Genomic DNA, 25,404 nt, shown 5'->3' with positions numbered 1-25,404 from the left:
AAATTAGGCCGAGACGCCAGAATCAAGCTTGTACCCCACCCCCTCCAATAAAATCCCAAGGTTTCTCAATAACGGCTTACGTTTTCTTTACACCATACCTGTTTTCAATATTCAGTTTTTCAAGATAACCCCCTCCAAAAAAATCTCTCTTAAGTGACAAAAGAAAATACACTCGACTTCTTTATCAACAACCCAAGCTGATTTTCTCAATTTACAAACTAAAAAACACAAATTTGCCTGGAGAAGGGGGGGGGGGATATTACAAAGATTTTCCAAGGAAGAGCAAAGGTTATAAAAGTGATCTTTCCCAAGAAGCATCTATTTTTTCCACTATTGCACATCTTATAAGTTTTGTGCCTCACCTCTAATGTAGGTACACATTTGGTCCGTTAAGACTACATAGCCTTTCAAAGTGAGATTTGTAAGCTCTACTACATAACAGGCAAGGTATGTGCAAAAAAAAGTATTTTATAAATATGCAAGTATTTTATTTATATATGCAAAAAAATATATTAGTTGTATATATATATATATATATATATATATATATATATATATATATATATATATATATATATATATATATATATATATATATATATATATATATATATATATATATATATATATATATATATATATATATATATATATATATATATATATATATATATATATATATATATATATATATATATATATATATATATATATATATATATATATATATATATATATATATGTGTGTGTGTGTATGTGTGTGTGTGTGTTCTGGGTATCCAACTGATTGATCGTATCTCAAACTGTATGCTGTACGAAAAGTGTAGTTCAATTACGCTTTCTAGGGCTATAATGAGAGAAAGGTAGAGATAGCTAAGACACATTCTACGGATGAAAGATAACAGATTGCCAAAGATTTTCCCTTTTGGCTAACCTACTAGGACTAAAAGAAAGTAAGTCGTCCCCAGTTTGGGTGGGAGGATGTCGTACGGAAAGATTTAAAGGAAATGGGAACATCTTGGGAGGGTGTAAAGAGGGAAGCTTTGAATTGATTGGGATTGATGTACTACTACTACTACTACTAAAACCACATCACAGCATCAAGCTACCAGAGGCCAACAGCTATTGTAAACTTTATATATAAATTTATACATATAAAATGTATTTATTATTACAAATATTATGTTTTATAATATTGCATAAAATATTCAATTTTATATAATAATAAATAAAAAAACAAGTTTTTTTAACTGAAAGTAAGGAACGACGTTAAAACTTAAAACGAACAGAAATTATTCCGTATATGAAGGGGGCTGTCCCTCCTCAACGCCTCGCTCTTTACGCTAAAGTTTTTTTATTGTTTAAAAAAATAGAGTTGTGGGAGAGTCAGATTTTAGCGATGTGTTGAGGAGGGGACAGCCCCTTTCATAAATGGAATAATTTCTGTTCGTTTTAAGTTTTAACGTCGGTCCTTACTTTCAGTTAAAAAAACTTGTTTTTTTTATTTAATTTTTTAATGTTTTTGAATAAATGCAAGTTTTGATTTTGGCTCACCGTACATGAATAATTAAAACAAAATTTGCATATTATATTTGGTTAAATGGCTTTCTCGAAACTTGTTTAATTTTATTTACGAACGTTTTTATTAGTAATAAATATACGTAACTTAGAATTAACTTACGTAACGAACTTCTATATTCATAAATTTTTAACACGTATATTAGGGGGTTCGCCCCTAGTCAATACCCTGCTCTTTAAACTATAGTTCGAATTTTTTTTCCAGTTCTTTAAAAATGACCTCTTAATCACAATCAGTTGATCAGTTGAAAAACTTGTTTTTTTTATTTAATTCCTGATCTTTTTCTTTAATAATGCTGGGAAATCCGGCACCCCCTTCATAGCAATGTCCCTTCCCCCATGAAAACTTCCATCATGGAAAGATCCTTCCATATAGCCCCCGACCCTCTCCTTCCCCCACCTACCAGAAAAAATCTCCTCTGAAAAAGTCTGTATACGTCCCAATAACCAATACTATTTGTTAACATTGAGTAAAGTTCATAACTTTCAGCCCTCCCCCTGGGGACTTTGGGGGATCAAGTCATCCTAAAAGACATTTTTATCATATTTTCGACCATGCTGAACAAAATGGCTATCTCAAAATTTTGATCGGGTGACTTTGGGAAAAAAATAAGCGTGGGAGGGGGCCTAGTTGCCCTCCATTTTTTTTGGTAATTTAAAAAGGGCAATTGAAATTTTATTTTCGGTTCGAATGCGCCCCCACACTTTTTTCTAGGACCAATGGGTCGATAATATAACCCCTGGGAAAAAAAAAAAAAAAAAAAAAAACAAAAAAACAAATAAACACGCATCCGTGATCTTTCTTCTGGCAAAAAATGGAAAATTCCACATTTTTGCAGATAGGAGCTTGAAAACTCTACAGTAAGGTTGACTGATACGCTGAATCTGATGGTATGATTTCCATTAAGGTTCTATGAATGTTAAGGAGTGTTCCCCCCTTTTTTAGAAAATCAGCCAAATTTTCTCAGGCACGTAACTTTTGATGGGTAAGATTAAACTTAATGAAACTTATATATTTGAAATCAGAATTAAAATCTGATTCTTTTGATGTATCTATTGGTATCAAAATCCCGTTTTTTAGAGTTTCGGTTACCATTGAGCCGGGTCGCTCCTTACTTACAGTTCGTTACCACGAACTGTTTGATATAGCCATCATTTAAATATATGTAAAATAAATGTACAAAACAAATAGCTCGCTTTTTCTAATGTACCCTTAGTCCATAGAGATGTTTTTCTATGTGATCATAGTTAGTACCTAACGTTTCTCAAAGAGAATACAATGCTTGTTTCTTAATATTCTTAATATCCCTTAAAGAATTAAAAAAATCAGTTTCATTTTTGTTTTTTTTCCAACACTAGGTTTTTAGATCCCAATAACCTAGTTTTACAAATAGATATAAATATGAAATAATAATTAATGCATATAAAGTATGAATATAAACGAATGAATCTAATGACTATATCACCCTTAGCCCATAGGCGATGTAACACCTCTTCCCCGTGACTTTAGAACCACTTGCGTTTTTTAAGGAGAGCAAAACACCTTAGCCCATATATTGCCCTTAGCCTATAGGCGATGTAACACCTATTCCCCGTGACTTTAGAACCACTTGCTTTTTTGAGGAGAGCTAAACACCTTAGCCCATATCATCCTTAGCCCATAGGCGATGTAACACCTTTCTCCCCGCGACTGTAGAACCCCTTGCATTTTTTGAGGAGAGCAAAACACCTTAGCCCATATATTGCCCTTAGCCCATAGGCGATGTAACACCTCTTCCCCGAGACTGTAGATCCACTTGCATTTTTCAAGGAGAGGAAAATATCAAACTTCCTTAAAAAAATATTCTTTTTTTGTTTTATCCTTTCTTAACACTATAAGATATAATAACTATTGCATAACCATGTCTTATTCTACCAGAAGATAGACCAAAATACCAGGACAACATACAAATATATAAAAATATTATCTAAATAAATAAATGTAACAAATAGCTTGAATTTTTATATTTTTTAACTTTTTTTGCAACTTGATTAAATAGGGTCGCATAAATTCTTACCCAATTACCTATCTATACAAATGTTAACTATCTCTATGATTCAATAAAGGACTTACTTATTTTCAAACCAATCTGATTCAATTTCTGCAATTCGAACATCAAACATTGTGTGAGTCAGCTCACGATTAAGGTCCCGTTTTTCCTTCTGAAATTTTTTGGCAATTGCAGGAGAAATACAATGAAATATTCCGGCATAACCATGATCAACATCAGCTAGCCAATCAATTAGTGGATCGTACAAAAACGCTTCTAGTAGAGTTAACAGAGTTTCTTTACCGTCACGAAGAACGGACATAACGTGCTCACATGAATGACGGAATGTGCCCTGGGAAATCATAAGAATTAAAAATAATTTATTTAAATTATTGAATAAAATTTTATTATTATTTAATTCATGTGCTTAAGTTATTTAAATAGATTATTTATAAGTAGCTATTTATGTATTTGATCTAGCGCGAATTACAACGTCCTTATCATGTCTCAGATATTGGCAACGCTGACTTAAAAAAGGCAGCAAAAATTCAAAATCAAATGGTTGGAAAGGGAAATGAATGTACTGTTTTCAAAGAATAAATTTATTTTATTTGAATTACAGCGTACTTGTTTTGTTTTATACTTGGTGGAAAATACAATAAATTAATGTTGAGTCAAATGAATGATAATTTCAAATTGTCGCATGCTAATAAGCTATCGACGTTACAAGAATTGACATAAGAATTAACATAATTCGTACAGTTTAGCATATCCGAATAGAAAATATCTTTCAGAAATTGGTAATGCTGACTTAAGCAAGGCAAAGAAAAGACGAAACGGAAATGACCGGAAAGGGAAACAAATCTGAATTTTCTTAAACCTAATTTACTTTATTTCAATATTTTTTAAATATTTATATGATTTACAGCGGCTTGTTATGTTTAAAATTATTAAAAAAAATGCAAGAAAAAATGCAAGAAAAAATGTGCCTTGGGAAATCAAAAGAATTAAAAATAATTTATTTAAATTATTGAATAAAATTTTTTTATTATTTAATTCATGTGCTTAAGTTATTTAAATAGATTATTTAAAAGTAGCTATTTATATATACGATCTAGCGCGAATTACAACGTCTTTATCATGTCTCAGATAAAAAATTTCAGGGGGAGGGGGAGAAGGGCAAGGGGGCAGTCACCCCCTCCCCAATAAAATTTCTTGTGAAGAAATGCAAGAAAATAAGCAAGGCAGAAAAACTTCAAAAAGAAAATGATTAGAAAGGGAAGCGGAATCACTATTATCTTAAAACATATTTTTAATTTATTCGAGTGATTTTCGGGAATTTTTTTAATATTTTAGCATGAAAAAGGTATTTCAAGATTCGAAAAAGAGAGCTGTGTACTGCTGCTACCGAGAAATTGTTTTTCCTGAGCAGTTCAAAACCAAAAACAATAGGTCCCTGGCCCAGTGGACCCGGGACATGGATCCTAATTAAAACAAAGGCCCAAAAAAGAGTCAACTATGGCCAACGGCCAAAAGCCAAAGGGTCAACATTTTAGCATTCGAAAATAGACTTATAGAATTAGTTCACTTTGCAAAGTTGCTACTTAAGTCTCTTTTTCTAAACATAGAAAAAGACTTATCTCCTCAACCAAAGTCTTCGGGCCAAGAGTTATATGCATTTTTCAAATCTTTATTTTACACAAGGAAAGTTTGCCGTACCTAATATGGCTATTGGGCCATATGTTATCCATTGCCAGGGGTGTAGCTCCAGTATTTTTATTGGGTGGGGGTTGTTAAGATGGGTCCATATACGGATAGTCAAGGGGCATGGGCTATATAATAATTTTTTTCTCCAAATTATTGGGGAGGGGGTGACTGCCCCCTTTCCCTTCTCCCCCTCCCCCTGAAATTAAACCCCTGTCCATTGGCAACGTCTAAAGATCTTAACTCATTGTCAATGTATCGAAAACAACGAACGATTGAATGATTGACTGTAAAGTAATAGAACTGCAAAATTCAGCGTTAAGAAACAGAGGAAAACACAGAGAACTCAAAGTCAGATAAGAGATAACGCAGGAGGGGAAATGAAAAAAGAAGAAAGTAATCAATATCACACTAGATTATTAAGCATAATAATTAACATGAATTCTAATCCCTGAGTTCTGATTATACATTTCTTTTTTTAATTCAAAGTAAAAAATATACCATTTTTGACGCGGCTAAAATTACAGTCAATATTTTCCTCTGTGGATTTATATAAGATCTACCCACCTAAACAACATTTTTTTTTCACCCGAAGACCCTGAAAGCACAAAAGAAATATCATTTACAAGCATAAAAAAATATTTCCTAAAACACGAGGTGATGTTCCAAATTACTGACAGGGCATTCTGATTTCTGATATTAAGAAATGACATGGTTATCGGCCATCTCGTATCGAAAAACCTCCAAAGTATCACTATTAATTTATGGGTTAAACGAAACATTAAATGATGAAATGAGGAAGGGTGCCTTGGAAAATTGCTTGACCCGGTATTACTAATTGAAATCCACCTTTTCCCCAAAACCCCAAGGGTTCATGTGATGTCAAGAACATATCCAGTTTTCTTTTCTTTTTTTTGGGGGGGGGGAGGATACGTAAAACTTTATAAAATGAATCAAAAATTTGTTTAAATTCTTTTTTATTACATTTTTACTAGTCGGACAAACATTTCGGGGCAGGGGGGTTCAACCCCTCTCCACCCCCCCCCCACCCCCTGGATACGACAGTGTGTGATGTTATATAAGCAGCGATTCCATAGAATCCCTTTTTTCTACCATTCTCCATAAGCAAAAAGGGCTCACGTGATGTAATATAAGCAGAGCTTCCATAGAATCCTTTTTTCCACGATTTTCCATAAGAACAAAGGGTTCATGTGATGTAATATAAGCAGCTATTCCATAAAATCATTTTTTTCTGCCATTTTTCATAAGCAAAAAGGGTTCACGTGATGTAATATAAGCAGAGCTTCCATAGAATCCTTTTTTCCACGATTTTCCATACATTTGATTGGTACAAAAGATTTTTTAATGTGGGGTTACAGAAAAAAAACCCTTAAAAACGCATAAGAAATGTGTTTATATTCATTTTTGTTACGTTTTTTTTACGAGTCGGACAAACATTTCGGAGAGGGGGTTCAACCCCCGTGCCCCCCCCCCCCCGGATATGGCTTTGGGTTCATGCAATGTAATACAAGCAGTGATTCCAGAGAATCAATACTGATAAACAAAACCAATTTTGAAAAATATGTTATAACAAATGAAAATCCAAAGGTCTCTTTTCTAGAATTAAATTTTGATTTTCCAACACTTTTATTTACACGTGAACGAAAGTGAAATCAAACGTTTCATCAATCTTATTTTGGAAAATTGTTGAATAATTAGCAGCCGATTCTCGGTAGACAAAAAAAGGAAGTAACAAATGAATAATACAAAGTTTTTTTTTATCTAAAAGCAAAATTATCGTTTTTTTCTATGCCTTAGAACCGGTAGGCTGATTCTTAGCGGAAACAACATATCACCTCAACCTCAGTTGAGCTTCAAATATTGCTACAAACCGTTGCATCAATACTAATATATATAAAATCATTAAAAACTCCAAAAAACGTAAGTTAGGACAGCTGAATATCTAAAGAATAAATTTTCTAAAATTTCAAAAAAGGAGTTAGACAAATGAATATCAAAAGATCAAACATTCAGAAATCTGAGGATTTTTTTTTCATATTTCTATTTAGACACGAGTAAAAATAATTACAGTTACAATTCGACAATCTCGTTTATGGAAGTTGCCGAACGATATGTAAAAAAAGATAGTTATAAAAGTGAACGTTCAAAGTTGTTTTTAATCCGTTTTTAATACGATGCCATTATCTTTGCTTTTATGTGGCTTAGAAAAGATAAAGTATTCTTGGCATAATTTTTTTAGTTTTTATAAATTTTTTTTTATAATTTTTTTTTAGTTATAATTTTTTTTTGAAAAAAAATTCTGATTTTTTCACCTTCCTAAAATTTTCTGTGAGTTTCTGTTTGTTCTGTTTTTTTACTCAGATGAAAACTGTGTATATTGGCTTAAACATTTGAACCCACGGCCAGGTCACAAAATTCATTTCTCCCACGGCCCAATCGTGGGTACAAATATTTACTTTAAGTATTAATCCGTGCAATTTCAATGCCTTTATTTATTTTACCGACAGAAAAGACCGGCAGATGGAAAACTCAAAAATTGGTTTTCTTTGAAAAAAAAAGTTCATGAAATATTCCAAAGTTGATTTATTTTCGAATCATATTTTCTCTCTATTTAAACATATTTAGACAATTTTCTGAAACTTGAAAGAAAAAAGCTAGCAGACAAGAGAAAAGTTTAATGCCCGTGCCACATCATAGTTACATCTATCGATAAAGAGAGCCAAATATCATGAATTACAAGGCAATTTCCTTGACTTTAGCGTCATACTTGTATTTAAAAAGCAAAAAATTAAAATTACAAGAAATTAGTTAAAAGAGTTTGCTCCAGCCGTAATTTGTGTCCAACTGTTGTCTACTAATACTAAGTTTTCTTAACTTTTGTCAGATTCCTGTCCCAGATAGAAAAACCGCTGTTCTAAGTTTCCATTTTCTAGTCTTAAAAAATATGCCTTAAACCTTGACTCTAATTGGTCAGTCAAGATATTTATGCTTGAAAGTTGAAGAATGTTCAACTCAAGAAATTACGAACGGCGAACGTAATTGGCACTGTAGTCGCGCGTAATTTTGATTTTACCGACAAGTGTGACTATAATTTGGCACGGGCACAACCTTTGCAGAAGAGAAAACAGGAGAAAAAAGGAAGGAAAAGGAAAAAAAGGAATCTTACCTCAATCCCAGTAGGCCCCAGGGCAGTTTGTATATTTTGCGTTAGTCGGAATGGCACTACCTCAGGTACGCGAAGCTGCAAACCCTTCTCAAAGCAAACATTATAATCAATATGAACGACCTAAAACATACAAAAATAACGGATGAATAAAGTAATTTTGGGACTAGCTATAAAAAAGACAAGTTGCATGTAATGATTAAAAAAAAACACACATTTAAGGTTTTTATTAGGGGGGGGGGATGTATGGGGGAATTTAACAGAAAATTTACTTAACGGGTCATTCCCTTTCAGGGCATCCTCCTTCCCCATGGACAATTTTCTTCTGGCAAAGTTCCCTGGAGGACAATTTCCCTTCAGAAAGAACCCCTGAAAACTTCCCTACATATATAGAATTAAGTTGCCAACGAGAAAATATTCTACTTTTACAGCCAAAAATAAAGTATACCAAAAAAAATGAGACCAAAAACATACAAAAAGCGGAAGAAATGTTAATATTCAGACGAAATACTACTTTTCAGGCATTTTTTTAAATACCTACTCCCTCTTCTGAAGAATTTCCTTTCCAGGCTCATTCACCAGAAAATGACAAAAAAAACAAACCGACAAGAAAAACAAAAACAAAAGACAAACAAATAAATAAAACTCGCATCTTAAAATGTATCCCGGATGTGGAGTCGAAATATTCGGAATTTTTATTAATTAATGTTTAGCTGTTGTTATTTAAATCAAACCGTTTTTCTCTTATAAATTCTCGTAAAAGGAAAAACAGTGTGGCCTAAGAAATTATCTAGCAGAAAATAATTTATGCGGTTCAGGGGTATAAGGGATACAGCCCTTACCCATGAAAAACCGGGAGGGGGAGAATCTGAAAATACGACAAAAATTATGTTGTTTGCCAAGGTATTCTCTTTGCCGGAGCATATTTTCTACGTAGTTCTCTTCTCTAGTAGGTCAAGCCTAGGTCATCGATAGTTTCCAGAGTTCTAATTTACAAATTTTTCTAACATTCAAATACAACATGAAGCGTTACTTACAAATAAAAAATTCAACTTTAGACACACACCCCTAACCAGAAATACTTTTGAATTTTTTTTAACTTGGCTGGAACACAACAATTTCTGTCACGGGGAGGTAGGCTCTCTTAATGGTGGGGCCAAACTCGTCGATCCTTTTTTTTCAATTCTAGGGCAATACATACGGACAATCCAATGAGTAAATATACGTCTCTATCCAAAATGCATAATAGATCATAATTTTTTTCCGAAAAAATAGTTGGTTTCTGACCAGTGTTGCCAGTTGCTTGGTCTAAAGTTGCGCCGTCTAAAAGTGAAAATGCGCCGAAAGATCCATTTTCTCTCGTGGGAATGCGCCGACTAAACCCTCAGAAAATGCGCCCAAAGATCCACTTTTCCCGTGGGAATGCGCCGACTGAACCCTCCGAAAATGCGCCGACAGATCCATTTCCCCCGTGGGAATGCCCCAACTGAACCCTCAGAAAATGCGCCGATTTGATGCACCCCCTCTGGCCACTCTGTTTGACTTCAGGCTGTTTATGTGGATAATGCTATTTTTATACTATTATCATCATAAATTTCTCCTTTTGGCCTATTACTGTAATAAAAGTTCAATCTAATGAATACGGAACCCAATATTTGTCATTGCCTTCCAGCCTAATTTTAGGATTGATTTAGCTCCCAAGCTTTAACGACCGCCCCTTCTATGCGAAGTTGCCAGAGAAAAAAGTAAATTTTTTGGTTCATCAAAAATAAAAGGCTAAATTTCAGAGGATCAAGCGTAGATAAGTAGCTTTTGAACATTTAGCATCCCTTGTTCACAAGAATTCCTATATTTTACCGAACTTAGTTTAACATTAGGCCATAATGGTTAGTTTTACACTATATATATATATAAAAAAAAAAAAAAAAAAAAAAAAGTTTTAGCTTCGTACAAAGAAAGGAGACTTTCCAAACTTTTTCAGAAGCATGAGACACCCCCTTCCTGAAGGCGTAGCTTCATACTGCGAAAAACTGTTAAGTAGGTGGCAGTCAACTCATATATCGTTTGTGTTAGAGGTAAATATTCTTATTTTACTTTCAATTTTATAAAATTTAATATATGAAGTCTCAAATCGAATGTAAATGAACTTACAATTTTATAAATTTACAAATAGTTTTCATATAACATATGAGAGGGTTGATTTTTCTTTTCAGCCTTCAACTGGCTATGGCAAGATGGGCGAATGTAAAGATATTATTTCATTGCTAAAAATGATAGGCAGTCAAGGGTCATTCTTATGCATAATCACATTGATGACTGAGGTATCTGTACAGGCTTTATATATATGTGAACCGACTCTGCCACACCCTCTTCATTTTGCCACCACCAGCGATTTGAAAGGAGTTGTGTCAGTTTCTTTGAGTTCCAAGTCCAGCAATGCCTTTGAAAGCACTGCCTTTTCGCCAAGGCACTTCTTTCATTCATAGAAAAGATAAAAATAACCCGACGTTAAGTCGAAAATATATGGTAACTTGACTAAGAACTTCACTGGGAAGTTACCCCGGGTATATCCAGAGCTCCAATATCCTATATCCAAGATCTACCCGGATATATGATATACCCTCAGATATACCCGGGTAGAAATATCTGGTAAATGGGGAGCGTTGGCGAATGCAAAAAAAAATAGATACACAAAAATTCTACAAATAAACCCAAAAATTCAAACGAGTGTTCGACAACTGAAAGACTACTTCGACAAAAAAGGTATAGTGTTTGTGAAGTTAGTGCAGTCGGTAACTTCGACAAAAAGGTATAGTGTTTGTGAAGGTAGTGCAGTCGGTAACATCTATTACTACAGATTCATACTATGTAATTTTTTTGATGTTATACCTAAACCAAATTAAAGTTCAAACGGGAATAACTCCTTTTATTAGACAGTGAAAAAAAGATACAAAAAATCTGGATATTTCGACCACTGGTGTATGTGGTTGAAACTTTTTTTTTGTATCTGTTTTCAATGTCTAACAAATGGACATCTCTCCATATTTAGGAACTCCATAAAGGAACTCTTATTTGATTATAATTTTTTCAAAGCATATATATTTTTCAAAAAAAAAGTATTAAAAAGAGAGGAAGAGCCATGTTGACTTCAGGAATTGTTTTGATACCCCTCCTCATACAGTATGAGGAGGAAAAATGCCCCTCCTTATGTTGACAAAAACTTATACAAAGACATTACGAAAAAATTACCAATTTTTCCTCAGTTTCACACAAATATTTGATATTTGAATGCAAGATCTCAAAAATTCTTCTTCTCAAAAATTACTTTCTTCTTTAAAAATTACTAATTACTTTTATTTGTGGCATATGCTATATTGTATGACCAGTAAACGATCGTAAGGCGAATTTATAATGAGAAATATAACTTTTTAATGCACTAAGAAGTAAAACTTTAAACCAAAAAATTAAAATTTTATCCAGAAACATCATAAGGAAGGAAACGAAGAATTTGACACCACCCTCCGAATGGACATTTTTTTTTAAGTAACAAAAAAAGGAATATCCAAATCAATATGACAAAAGGATCCTTCACAATTATCTTTGCCCTCACCTGGAAACACTTTACAGCCTTGACCTTCATATTTAACCGATTATATAATTCAAATGTGCAAAGGACAGGAATTAGAACGGGGGAGGGAATACTTTTATGCTTAGACAGACACCTCAAGAAAAATTTGCAGGGGGGGGGGGCAAACTCCCAGTCCATAGATGCGAAAGCAATAAGTTATAGTATTTTAAGTGTCATTTTATGTAGCAATATTTTCATTAAATGAAAATGGCGTGGTTTTAAATAAATCAACCGAGGAACAAAGGCAGGTAAATATGCAGAGACCAAAGTCTCGGAACGGAGTTTTTTAATGTTTACTTTTTTCTCTTGGGGAGGGCTAATGTCCATCATTTCCTCCTTTAGCAAAATTCATGTACTCAGAATTCCAGCACGATGATATGGAAGATATTCCTTCAGCAAATTTAGGGAGGTCTCAAAAATTTATGTTTGGATAAACTACCAGGCTTTAGGCCAAGTCTAATTATTTTCTTCGAAAATACAGAAGACATTCCTTCAGCATATTTAGGGAGGTCTCAAAAATTCAAGTTTCGACAATTACCAGGCTTTAGGCCAAGTCTAATTATTTCCTTCAGAAATACAGAAGACATTCCTTCAGCAAATTTAGGGAGGTCTCAAAAATTCATGTTTGGATAAACTACCAGGCTTTAGGCCAAATCTAATTATTTTCTTCGAAAATACAGAAGACATTCCTTCAGCAAATTTAGGGAGGTCTCAAAAATTCATGTTTGGATAATTACCAGGCTTTAGGCCAAGTCTAATCATTTCCTTCAGAAATACAGAAGACATTCCTTCATCAAATTTAGGGAGGTCTCAAAAATTCATGTTTGGATAATTACCAGGCTTTAGGCCAAGTCTAATTATTTCCTTCAGAAATACATAAGATATTCCTTCAGCAAATTTAGGCTATATGGTGGTGGCTTAAATATGGTGGCTCTGAGGTTAGAAATAAGTTATTGAAGATTATGAATATGATTTTTGAAAAAGGGGAAGTACCTAACGATTTTAGGAAAACGTTAATTAAGCCACTTTATAAGAAAGGTGATAAAAGTGAGTGTGGTAATTATCTGGGCATTAGTCTGGTCTCTGTAGGTAGCAAATTGCTTAGGAATATGATACTTTTTAGACTGAGAGATGCCTTAGACAAAGTTTTAAGAAAAGAGCAGTGCGGTTTTAGAAAAGGTAGAGGATGTGTTGACCAAATTTTCACTCTTAGGCTAATAATTGAGAAGTGCCTAAGTTTTCAAGCACCTTTGGTCCTCAGTTTTATAGATTATATGCAAGCGTTCGATTCTGTTGATAGAGGAGCTTTAGTAGAGGTTTTATCCTTGTATGGTATACCAGACAAATACATTAAAGTGATTAGTGCTATGTACGAGAATAACACCGCTGCGGTTAAGGTAGGAAATGAGGTTAGCAGCTGGTTTTGCATTAAATAAGGAGTTAAGCAAGATTGTGGTCTACCTACCTTTACATGGATTATTCAGAAGGAATTTGTCTTAAGAAGCACAGTAAAGGCAATGGGAGACCACAGAATCAAATGGGGAGGAAAAAGTCTCCTGGACTTGGATTATGCTGATGATTTAAGCATCCTAGATGAAAGTGTGAGCAAAATGAATGAAGTTTTAGAGGTTTTGCAAGTTCAGGGTGCTAGTATTGGTTTGAAAATTAATGTTAGGAAGAAAATTAATGTTAGGGTGTTAGGGAGTTCAGGGTGCTAGTATTGGTTTGAAAATTAATGTTAGGAAGACAGTATGTAAAAGAGAAAATAACGCCATTACTGCACACTGACTCTCACAAATGGCACTCCTCGGTCAAAACCCTTGCAGGGAAATCAACGCCAAAGGACCTGAGACTACTCAAAGATGACGGCACACTGACATCAGCTACTGAAGTGAACAATTTTTTCTCCGGCATATGCACCACATACCCATCAATCACAAATTCTGAAATTGAGAGTATCATTGCAGACACCGAGACTGATGAGATATGTGAAGTATCTAAATATGCCGTCATTAAGGAACTTCAGAAACTGAAAGTAAATTGTGTGTCTTACCCTGGTGAACTCCCTGTCAAGTTGTTACGTGAGTTCTCCATTTTTCTCGCAAAGCCACTCAGCTCTATTATTAACCAGTGTTTTCGCGAACAAGTGTTCCCCAGTGTTTGGAAGAGAGCTTATATGCGCGTCATTCCAAAAGTGAAAAACCCAAAATCTTGCGACCAACTCTGCCCAATTTCGATAGTTCCGAATCTCTCTAAGGTAGCGGAATCATTTATATATCGTGAACTTATGTCACAAGTCCAGGGCTCTCTTGATCCATACCAATACGGGTGCTTGAAAGGTAGTAGTACAACTGTTTATCTTGTGCGTCTGTATCACCTTATTGTTGAATGGCTTGACCAAGGGGGCACACTTGTAGATCTCCTCCTAGCCGACTATAGAAAAGCATTTGACTTGATACTCCATTATACTGCCGTAAACAATCTGAAGGTTATGGGAGCTTGCAGACATATTCTCTTATTAATAATAGATTTCTTACGTAACAGACTACAGACTGTATATGGTCTCTACCCAGGTGATACTGATTGGGAATGGTCTGAGCTTACGTGTGGTGCCCCACAAGGAACTAAACTTGCTGCCTTGTTGTTCTTGGCAGTGATCAACTTCATCCTTGCTGATTTTGACGAACGGTTCAAATTCTTAGATGACCTTTCCACCCTCTTAAAATACCTCATTGTGAAGTCTCAAACCGTTCCCCAGTTCAGTGAATCATTTATCGACAACTTTAGAGACCAGTGTTCTGAAAACAGCCTCCGAATCAACGTAAACGAAAACCAAAATTCTTCGATTTAACCCTCTCAAAAAGGATTTTCAGTGCCCCCCTCCACCATACCAAAGTTTATCGTCGGCAGTTATTCTCGGTGTTACGTTCAACGTTGACTGTTCGTTTAGCCTCCACGTCCAAGAGGTAGTGAAAAAGGCGAACTGTGCCATGCATACCCTTTTACTGAAGCGAAGATTTGGTTTTTCAGTGCCGCAATTGAAAACAGCCTACCTGACATATATTTGCCCAATATTAGAGTATGCGTGCCCTGTATGGGGTCCACAGGTTCAGAACACTGCCTATATGAGCGAAGTACTCGAATCAGTCCAGAAAAGAGCGGTGAAGGCCATACTGTCTGATCAGTACACCGATTACGAATCAGCACTGTCTCAACTAAATTTGCCGTCACTCCACGACCGCCGTTTTCAACTTATCTGTAAATTTGGCCAGTTTCTTCTGACAAGTGATAAACACAGAAATATATTACCCTCAATGCTCACAAAAAAAGTAACTACAAGATCAAAAGCAACAAAGCTAGCCCAGCCCAAGTGTCGCACAAACCACTTCAGCAATTCGTTTGTGCCTTTTTATGTTTCTGTCTACAATAAGTGACATGTGTATTAATTTTTTGTGTCTTTGTTTACTTTGTAAATAATAGCGCGATTTAGTCGGGATTTAAACCCTGACTACGAAAGCTTTTATGTTAATAAATGATTCTGATTCTAAGTCACTAAGGCTAGGAATAAGTGAAGATGAAAAGGTGACGTTGGGTAATAAAAAGATTGATCAGGTGGGCACCTTCACTTATCTTGGTAGTATTATTAGTAATGATGGTGGGAGCAGTGAAGATGTTAAAAGTCAAATAGCCAAGGCTCAGGGTGTTTTTTCACAGTTAAAAAAAGTCTGGAAGAATAGGAAGATAAGTCTGCAACCTAAGATTATAATATTAGAAGCTACAGTGATGACAGTGGTCAAATACGGCTCTGGAGTATGGACGCTCCGAAAAGCGGATGAAGATTTGCTACATGTTTTCCAGAGAAATTGTTCTGGGTACCCGGCTGACTGACCGTATTTCAAACATTAGGCTATACGAAAAATGTGGTTCAATACCGCTTTCTAGGTCTAGAATGAAAGAAAGGTTGAGGTGGTTAGGGCATGTTGTGCGGATGAAGGATGACAGATTGCCGAAAATTGTTCTTTTCGACCAACCATCTAGAGCTAAACGAAAAGCAGGTCGCCTCCGTCCGGAGTGGGAGGACGTCATAAAGAAAGATTTAAAGGAAATGGGAACTTCGTGGGCGGGTGTAAAAAGGGAGGCTTTGAATAGATTGGGGTGGATGAGGAGCGTGCGTAGCTGTGTTGGCATCAGGCGGCTTGGTGCTGCGATGAGTTGTTAGTAGTAGTAGTAGTAAATTTAGGGAGGTCTCAAAAATTCATGTTTGGATAAACTACCAGGCTTTAGGCCAAATCTAATTATTTTCTTCGAAAATACAGAAGACATTCCTTCAGCAAATTTAGGGAGGTCTCAAAAATTCAGGTTTGGATAATTACCAGGCTTTAGGCCAAGTCTAATTATTTCCTTCAGAAATACATAAGATATTCCTTCAGCAAATTTAGGGAGGTCTCAAAAATTCATATTTGGATAATTACCAGGCTTTAGGCCAAGTCTAATTATTTCCTTCAGAAATACATAAGATATCCCTTCAGCAAATTTAGGGAGGTCTCAAAAATTCATGTTTGGATAAAAAACCAGGCTTTAGGCCAAGTCTAATTATTTCCTTCAGAAATACATAAGATATTCCTTCAACAAATTTAGGGAGGTCTCAAAAATTCACGTTTCGATAATTACCAGGCTTTAGGCCAAGTCTAATCATTTCCTTCAGAAATACAGAAGACATTCCTTCATCAAATTTAGGGAGGTCTCAAAAATTCATGTTTGGATAATTACCAGGCTTTAGGCCAAGTCTAATTATTTCCTTCAGAAATACATAAGATATTCCTTCAGCAAATTTAGGGAGGTCTCAAAAATTCATGTTTGGATAAACTACCAGGCTTTAGGCCAAGTCTAATTATTTTCTTCGAAAATACAGAAGACATTCCTTCAACAAATTTAGGGAGGTCTAAAAAATTCAAGTTTTGATAAACTACCAGGCTTTAGGTCAAGTCTAATTATTTCCTTCAGAAATACATAAGATATTCCTTCATCAAATTTAGGGAGGTCTCAAAAATTCATGTTTGGATAAACTACCAGGCTTTAGGCCAAGTCTAATTATTTTCTTCAGAAATACAGAAGATATTACTTCAGCAAATTTAGGGAGGTCTCAAAAATTCATGTTTGGATAATTACCAGGCTTTAGGCCAAGTCTAATTATTTCCTTCAGAAATACATAAGATATTCCTTCAGCAAATTTAGGGAGGTCTCAAAAATTCATGTTTGGATAAACTACCAGGCTTTAGGCCAAGTCTAATTATTTTCTTCAGAAATACATAAGATATTACTTCAGCAAATTTAGGGAGGTCTCAAAAATTCATGTTTGGATAAACTACCAGGCTTTAGGCCAAGTCTAATTATTTCCTTCGAAAATACAGAAGACATTCCTTCAGCAAATTTAGGGAGGTCTCAAAAATTCATGTTTGGATAAACTACCAGGCTTTAGGTCAAGTCTAATTGTTTACTTCAGAAATACAGAAGACATTCCTTCATCAAATGTAGGGAGGTCTCAAAAATTAATGTTTGTATAAACTACCAGGCTTTAGGCCAAGTCTAATTATTTCCTTCAGAAATACAGAAGATATTCCTTCAGCAAATTTAGTGAGGTCTCAAAAATTCATGTTTGGATAAACTACCAGGCTTTAGGCCAAGTCTAATTATTTCCTTCAGAAATACAGAAAATATTCCTTCAGCAAATTTAGAGAGGTCTCAAAATTCATGTTTGGATAATTACCAGGCTTTAGGCCAAGTCTAATTATTTCCTTCAGAAATACATAAGATATTCCTTCAGCAAATTTAGGGAGGTCTCAAAAATTCATGTTTGGATAAACTACCAGGCTTTAGGCCAAGTCTAATTATTTACTTCAGAAATACAGAAGATATTCCTTCAGCAAATTTAGGGAGGTCTCAAAAATTCATGTTTGGATAAACTACCAGGCTTTAGGCCAAGTCTAATTATTTCCTTCGAAAATACAGAAGAAATTCATTCAGCAAATTTAGGGAGGTCTCAAAAATTCATGTTTGGATAATTACCAGGCTTTAGGTCAAGTCTAATTGTTTCCTTCAGAAATACATAGGATATTCCTTCAGCAAATTTAGGGAGGTCTCAAAAATTCATGTTTGTATAAACTACCAGGCTTTAGGCCAAGTCTAATTATTTCCTTCAGAAATACAGAAGATATTCTTTCAGCAAACTTGGGGAGGTCTCAAAAATTCATGTTTGGATAATTACCAGGCTTTAGGCCAAGTCTAATTATTTCCTTCAGAAATACATAAGATATTCCTTCAGCAAATTTAGGGAGGTCTCAAAAATTCATGTTTGGATAAACTACCAGGCTTTAGGCCAAATCTAATTATTTCCTTCAGAAATACATAAGATATTCCTTCATCAAATTTAGGGAGGTCTCAAAAATTCATGTTTGGATAATTACCAGGCTTTAGGCCAAGTCTAATTATTTCCTTCAGAAATACATAAGATATTCCTTCAGCAAATTTAGGGAGGTCTCAAAAATTCATGTTTGGATAAACTACCAGGCTTTAGGCCAAGTCTAATTATTTCCTTCAGAAATACAGAAGATATTACTTCAGCAAATTTAGGGAGGTCTCAAAAATTCATGTTTGGATAAACTACCAGGCTTTAGGCCAAATCTAATTATTTCCTTCAGAAATACAGAAGATATTCCTTCAGCAAATTTAGGGAGGTCTAAAAAATTCATGTTTGGATAATTACCAGGCTTTAGGCCAAGTCTAATTATTTCCTTCAGAAATACATAAGATATTCCTTCAGCAAATTTAGGGAGGTCTCAAAAATTCATGTTTGGATAAACTACCAGGCTTTAGGCCAAGTCTAATTATTTCCTTCTAAAATACAGAAGAGATTCCTTCAGCAAATTTAGGGAGGTCTCAAAAATTCAAGTTTGGATAAACTACCAGGCTTTAGGTCAAGTCTAATTATTTCCTTCAGAAATACATAAGATATTCCTTCCGAAAGACTGAAGCAAGAAAGACTTCCGAAAGATATTCCTTCAGAAAGACAGGAGATATTCCTTCAGACTATTCAGGGAGCTCTTCAAAAATTCCTATTTGGATAAATGACCAGCCTTTGGCTCTAATCCAATTTATTCCATAAGCAAGTTGACTTCCTTCATTGCGGATACAAAATGAAATCAAATAAATTTACAGCACTTCACCAACTAATGGAATAATAATCTACCAAGAACTACGGACCACGTGACAATGTGAACCACAGACCACGTGACAATGTGAATCACGGACCACGTGACAATGTGAACCACGGACCACGTAGCAATGTGAACCACGTGACAAGGTGAACCATGGACAACGTGACAATGTGAACCATGGACCACGTGACAATGTGAACCATGGACCACGTGACAATGTGAACCACGGACCACGTGACAATGTGAACCACGGACAACGTGATAGCGTGAACCATGGACCATGTGAACCACGGACCACGTGACAATGTGAACCACGGACCATGTGACAATGTGAACCACGGGTCACGTGACAATGCGAACTACGGACAACTTACGAATTATAATAAGTTTGTGTTTCAACTAAAAATATTGAGCTTCTAACATTTTTCGGCTTTGCCAAATTTTCTTAAAAACTGGCTTGATTTACATTAGTGACGAACCTTCCAAATTTAGCAAATAGGATCTATACAAAAAATAATAGAAAAGCAGTAAAATGGCAAAAGCAAAAAAAATCCAAAAAACACAAAAAGCTGTAAAGAACACCGCTCCTTTGTGAAAAATTTAACAAATTTCAAAATGAGGTAAACTTCAATGAAAACCACAGTAAGCATTTGAAGGAAATTGCATCATATGTCACTTTGATGGAGGGGATGGTGTTTCTGAGGCCTGCGAGACCATTATCCTATAACTATAAGATCTAAATTAATTGCAATCACATACCTCTCCCGTGGAAAGATTCACAAGTATGTTGTCTAAATGCCTATCACCAAGACCTATGACGTGACCAATCATGGACATGACTGCTGTGTAACGTGAAAAATTTTGTGTAGAACGCCACCAGTCACGAGATGATGGGCTGTTACACCAAATTTCCCTGAAACGAATAAGAGGCGTGAAAAAACGTTGTATAATATAACAATATTATATTATGATATAATATAATAGCATATTTTGTTATAATACAATATAAATATATATTTTATTATAATATAAATAATATAGTATATATAATATGTATAATATATAACATAATATACTATATTATAATAATTATAGCAGTAGATGATAATTTTTAATCATAATGAAATTACTGCAGTAGTATCTAATAAGTAAGCATTTACCCGATACATGCTCGAAAAAAATTACGGCGGGGGGGGGGGGGCACAAGGCGCATTTTATGATAAATATGCATATTCAAACACATATAGTAACAGGGGACGAAGCTTCGTTCGGTGAAAAAAAAGATAGTTTTTTTTAATCTCTTTCCCAAAACAACCATAATTTTATTTTATTGTTGTAGAAAATAAAACAATTAGGGTTATTGGACGTCTGGGTAATTTGTGACGTCATAAATATGAAAAATTTTCTGAAGTCATTGCCTATCTAGATCTTTCTTTCATACCAGAAAATGGCAGTATGCCAATTTTCAGAAAAAAAATATAGGTAAATAAATAAATTATACAATTATAGTTCATTTAATAAAATTTGATATATGCACGTATGAATGTGTGTATGTGTGTATGTACTTGGTTTTGACCCACTACAAAAATCAAAAGTAGAATCACGACAAAAAAAAAACACTTATAAAAGAGCAGTAACTAAATCAAACGAGTTAGGCCAAAGGTCACTAACAGCCACATTATGTGTTCAAAAAGCCACTTATTGCTTTGTTTTTTAAACTATTTTGAAGGAATTTATTATCTTAAAATTTGTATTGCATGCCTTTGGGGGAAGGCGGCTATAAAGGGTGTGGGAGTGGGGCTGGTTGTCGTCCGATCACTCTTGACTCTTAAAAAGAGCACTAAGACTTTCCATTTCCAATCGAATGAGTCCCCTCCAAAGTCTTTACAACCACCCCTTCCGTACGAAGTGGCTCTGAAACTAATAATAATATATTGAGGCCTTGTGGCTTTGTATGCTATAGGCAAAGGCCTTAAAGGCCACTTTAAAGAACAAGTAACTTAGCAGAATCACAACAAAATTATAAAAACAAAGTCCACTATACGTGGACAGATATAGGTTAGGCACCAAGGCCCAGGTTCCCTGTAGAAAAGACACGTCAACATAAACGTCACAAATTGGCGTATTGCCACCGAAGTGCATGTATTGCCACCGAAGATAAATGATTTGTGAGGATCTGGTGCTGACGCGAGAACAACTGTCAGACACAATTGTAGCACAACGGTAAAATCGAAATAGCAGTCGTAAATGTTGGACAAGAGCTGGGCAGTCAGCATTTAGGTGCTTAGTGCTTATACCATCACAATCAGTAGAACTAGACTCAAGCTTCTTTAAAGCTATTGCAATCAAAGATATAGGGGGTTTAGATTGAGGGGGATTTAGTGCTGACGCAAGGACGAATTTTACTCATAACTGTGGCACATAAACACACTCGAAACAGCAGTTGCAAATATTGGACAAGAGCTGAGTAGTCAGCATCTAGGCGCTTAGTGGTTATACCATCACAATCAGTAGAACTAGACTCAAGCTTCTTTAAAGCTATTGCAATCAAAGATATAGGGGGTTTAGATTGAGGGGGATTTAGTGCTGACGCAAGGACGAATTTCACTCATAACTGTGGCACATAAACACACTCGAAACGGCAGTTGCAAATATTGAACAAGAGTAGGGCAGTCAACATTTAGGTGCTTAGTGCTTACAACATCAAAATCAGTAAAATTAGACTCGATTTTCTTTATAGCTATTGCCACTGAATATAAATGATTTGAGAAGATTTAGTGCCGACATGAGGACAATTTTCAGACCCAAATATGGCACATAAAGACACTTGAAACGCAGTCGCAAATATTGGGGGAGAGATAGTAAATTCGCATCTAGGTGCTCAGTGATTATGCTATAAAAATCAATAAAAGCCAATCCGAGCTCCTTTATAACTATTGCCACCGAAGGTTTGGGAGCATCTGCTGCTAACGTAAGGAACGACTTCCGCCCATAACTGTGGCACAAAAACACACTCAAAACAGCAGTCGTAAATGTTGGACAAGAGCTGGGCAGTCAACATTTACCTGCTTAGTACTTATACCATCACTATCAATACAAATGGATTCGAGCTTCTTCATAACTATTGCCGCAGAAGATACGCAGCTTGGGAGGATATGGTGCCGACGTGAGGATAACTTTTATGCCCAATTGTGGCAAATTAACTCATTTGAAACAGCTGTTGCAAATATCGGACAAGAGCTAGACAGTCAACAGATGTGCGTAGTTTTTACATCATCACAACCAGTATAACTAAACTTGATTTTCTTTAACTAAACTTGATTTTCTTGATTTTCTATAACTAAACTTGATTTCTTTATAACTATTGCCGCAGAAGATACGCAGCTTGGGAGGATATGGTGCCGACGTGAAAATAACTTTTATGCCCAATTGTGGCAAATTAACTCATTTGAAACAGCTGTTGCAAATATCGGACAAGAGCTAGACAGTCAACAGATGTGCGTAGTTTTTACATCATCACAACCAGTATAACTAAACTTGATTTTCTTGATTTTCTTGATTTTCTTTAACTAAACTGGATTTTCTTGATTTTCTATAACTAAACTTGATTTCTTTATAACTATTGCCGCAGAAGATACGCAGCTTGGGAAGATATGGTGCCGACGTGAGGATAACTATTATGCCCAATTGTGGCAAATTAACTCATTTGAAACAGCTGTAGCAAATATCGGACAAGAGCTAGACAGTCAACAGATGTGCGTAGTTTTTACATCATCACAACCAGTATAACTAAACTTGATTTTCTTTAACTAAACTTGATTTTCTTGATTTTCTTTAACTAAACTTGATTTTCTATAACTAAACTTGATTTCTTTATAACTATTGCCGCAGAAGATACGCAGCTTGGGAGGATATGGTGCCGACGTGAGGATAACTTTTATGCCCAATTGTGGCAAATTAACTCATTTGAAACAGCTCTTGCAAATATCGGACAAGAGCTAGACAGTCAACAGATGTGCGTAGTTTTTACATCATCACAACCAGTATAACTAAACTTGATTTTCTTTAACTAAACTTGATTTTCTTGATTTTCTTTAACTAAACTTGATTTTCTTGATTTTCTATAACTAAACTTGATTTCTTTATAACTATTGCCGCAGAAGATACGCAGCTTGGGAGGATATGGTGCCGACGTGAGGACAACTTTTATGCCCAATTGTGGCAAATTAACTCATTTGAAACAGCTGTTGCAAATATCGGACAAGAGCTAGACAGTCAACAGATGTGCGTAGTTTTTACATCATCACAACCAGTATAACTAAACTTGATTTTCTTTAACTAAACTTGATTTTCTTGATTTTCTTTAACTAAACTTGATTTTCTTGATTTTCTATAACTAAACTTGATTTCTTTATAACTATTACCGCAGAAGATACGTAGCTTGGGAGGATATGGTGCCGACGTGAGGATAACTTTTATGCCCAATTGTGGCAAATTAACTCATTTGAAACAGCTGTTGCAAATATCGGACAAGAGCTAGACAGTCAACAGATGTGCGTAGTTTTTACATCATCACAACCAGTATAACTAAACTTGATTTTCTTTAACAAAACTTGATTTTCTTGATTTTCTTTAACTAAACTTGATTTTCTTGATTTTCTATAACTAAACTTGATTTCTTTATAACTATTGGCGCAGAAGATACGCAGCTTGGGAAGATATGGTGCCGACGTGAGGATAACTTTTATGCCCAATTGTGGCAAATTAACTCAACAGATGTGCGTAGTTTTTACATCATCACAACCACTATAACTAAACTTGATTTTCTTTAAGGCTATTACCACTAAAGATAAATGAATTGGGAGGAACTGGTAATGGCATAAGAAAAAAGAAAGTGTAGAATAAAAATAAAATTCATAATCTATAATAAATTATATGGTTTAAAGCGCTAAAATTCTATTCAATTTAACCTTGTAAACCATCTATTATTCACAAATGAGGTCAAACTGCACAGCAACAGAGAAATATTACACAAAAAGGAAATAGGGAGAGAGTCTTTATTACTTTAGAGTAGAATTTTAGAATTCAAGGGAATTACCGATTACGCCGATTGCCAATTACGTCGGAATAAACGATTCTTTGAACACATCTTAGGGGGGGGGGATTGAAAAAAATATAAATAAAAGCAATACGATACTGAACTTCATACCTTGCAAATGCAATACTAATTCAATTATTGAAATACTAGCATTGCAACGCTGAACAAAAAATGCTTTTATAGCAAGTAAGTACAGAAGAAGAAGGAAGGAAAATTGAAAAGAACAGTGAAAATCAAACAAATCATTTTTAATAGAAATTTTTCAGAAGGAAAATATAGAAATTTTTCAATTCAACAAAAAAGGCTGTGTTAAATACAATATAATTTAATATAAATTATATATGATAATAGTATAATAATTAGTATAAATTACGTAAAAGGCAGAAATCGGTAAAAGGCAGAATACCGTGAAAGGCAGAAATCGGGTGAAGGTCGACATTCACCGGTGAGTTAAATAAGGATATTTAACAAATATTTGGGTCATACACCAAGCAACTATGTGTTTGTTGACCAGTCAGCTTTGTCAGTCTTATGCAAGGTTTGATGGTAAAGGGTTAGGTTATAAATCTCAGAAATGCTCCACATTTACCATTAGTGCATGGTGATTGTCAACTAACATATCATCGCTTGGTATATGTCGGAAATATTTGTTAAGCATCCTTATTTCGGACTTTCCCCGGTGAATGTCAACATTCGTCAGATTTCGGTATTTCACCGTAACATATATATGTTACCGTGAATGTCTGAAATTTGGATAATGTCGACATTCACCAGTGAATATATGAAATTCCCTTTTCTCAGCTTAGATTCAATTAGCTTTGCGAGCCATTTTTTTCAGTCTTATGCAAGCTATGATGGTAAAAGTTAAAGTTATTTTAGTTTATATTATGTTAGTTTAGGTTAGGTTAAATTTGTTTATAAATATCAGAAATGGGTTGTTGAAAACCAAACCTAATATAATCTAACCT

The 25,404-nt window shown here is 34.8% G+C and overlaps 1 protein-coding gene across 1 annotated transcript in view; it reads right to left on the bottom strand.

The window, feature by feature from the left end:
• The window catches only part of nonC (serine/threonine-protein kinase Smg1), a 331,176-nt gene that overhangs the window by 187,126 nt on the left and 118,646 nt on the right, over positions 1-25,404 (bottom strand). Inside the window, exons 22-24 of the mRNA XM_089106498.1 lie at positions 20,098-20,251; positions 8,500-8,619; positions 3,692-3,960 (exon numbers count right to left, since the gene is read on the bottom strand). Of these exons, the coding sequence (XP_088962624.1) occupies positions 3,692-3,960; positions 8,500-8,619; positions 20,098-20,251 (543 nt within the window). The remainder of the gene's footprint in view (positions 1-3,691; positions 3,961-8,499; positions 8,620-20,097; positions 20,252-25,404) is intronic.

The sequence above is a fragment of the Artemia sp. Qi Xiang Cuo genome, chromosome 20, assembly GCF_049724085.1.
Source record: "Artemia sp. Qi Xiang Cuo chromosome 20, ASM4972408v1, whole genome shotgun sequence".
In the NCBI taxonomy this organism is placed as follows: Eukaryota; Metazoa; Arthropoda; class Branchiopoda; order Anostraca; family Artemiidae; genus Artemia; species Artemia sp. Qi Xiang Cuo.
This window is presented reverse-complemented; position numbering and strand designations above follow the sequence as displayed.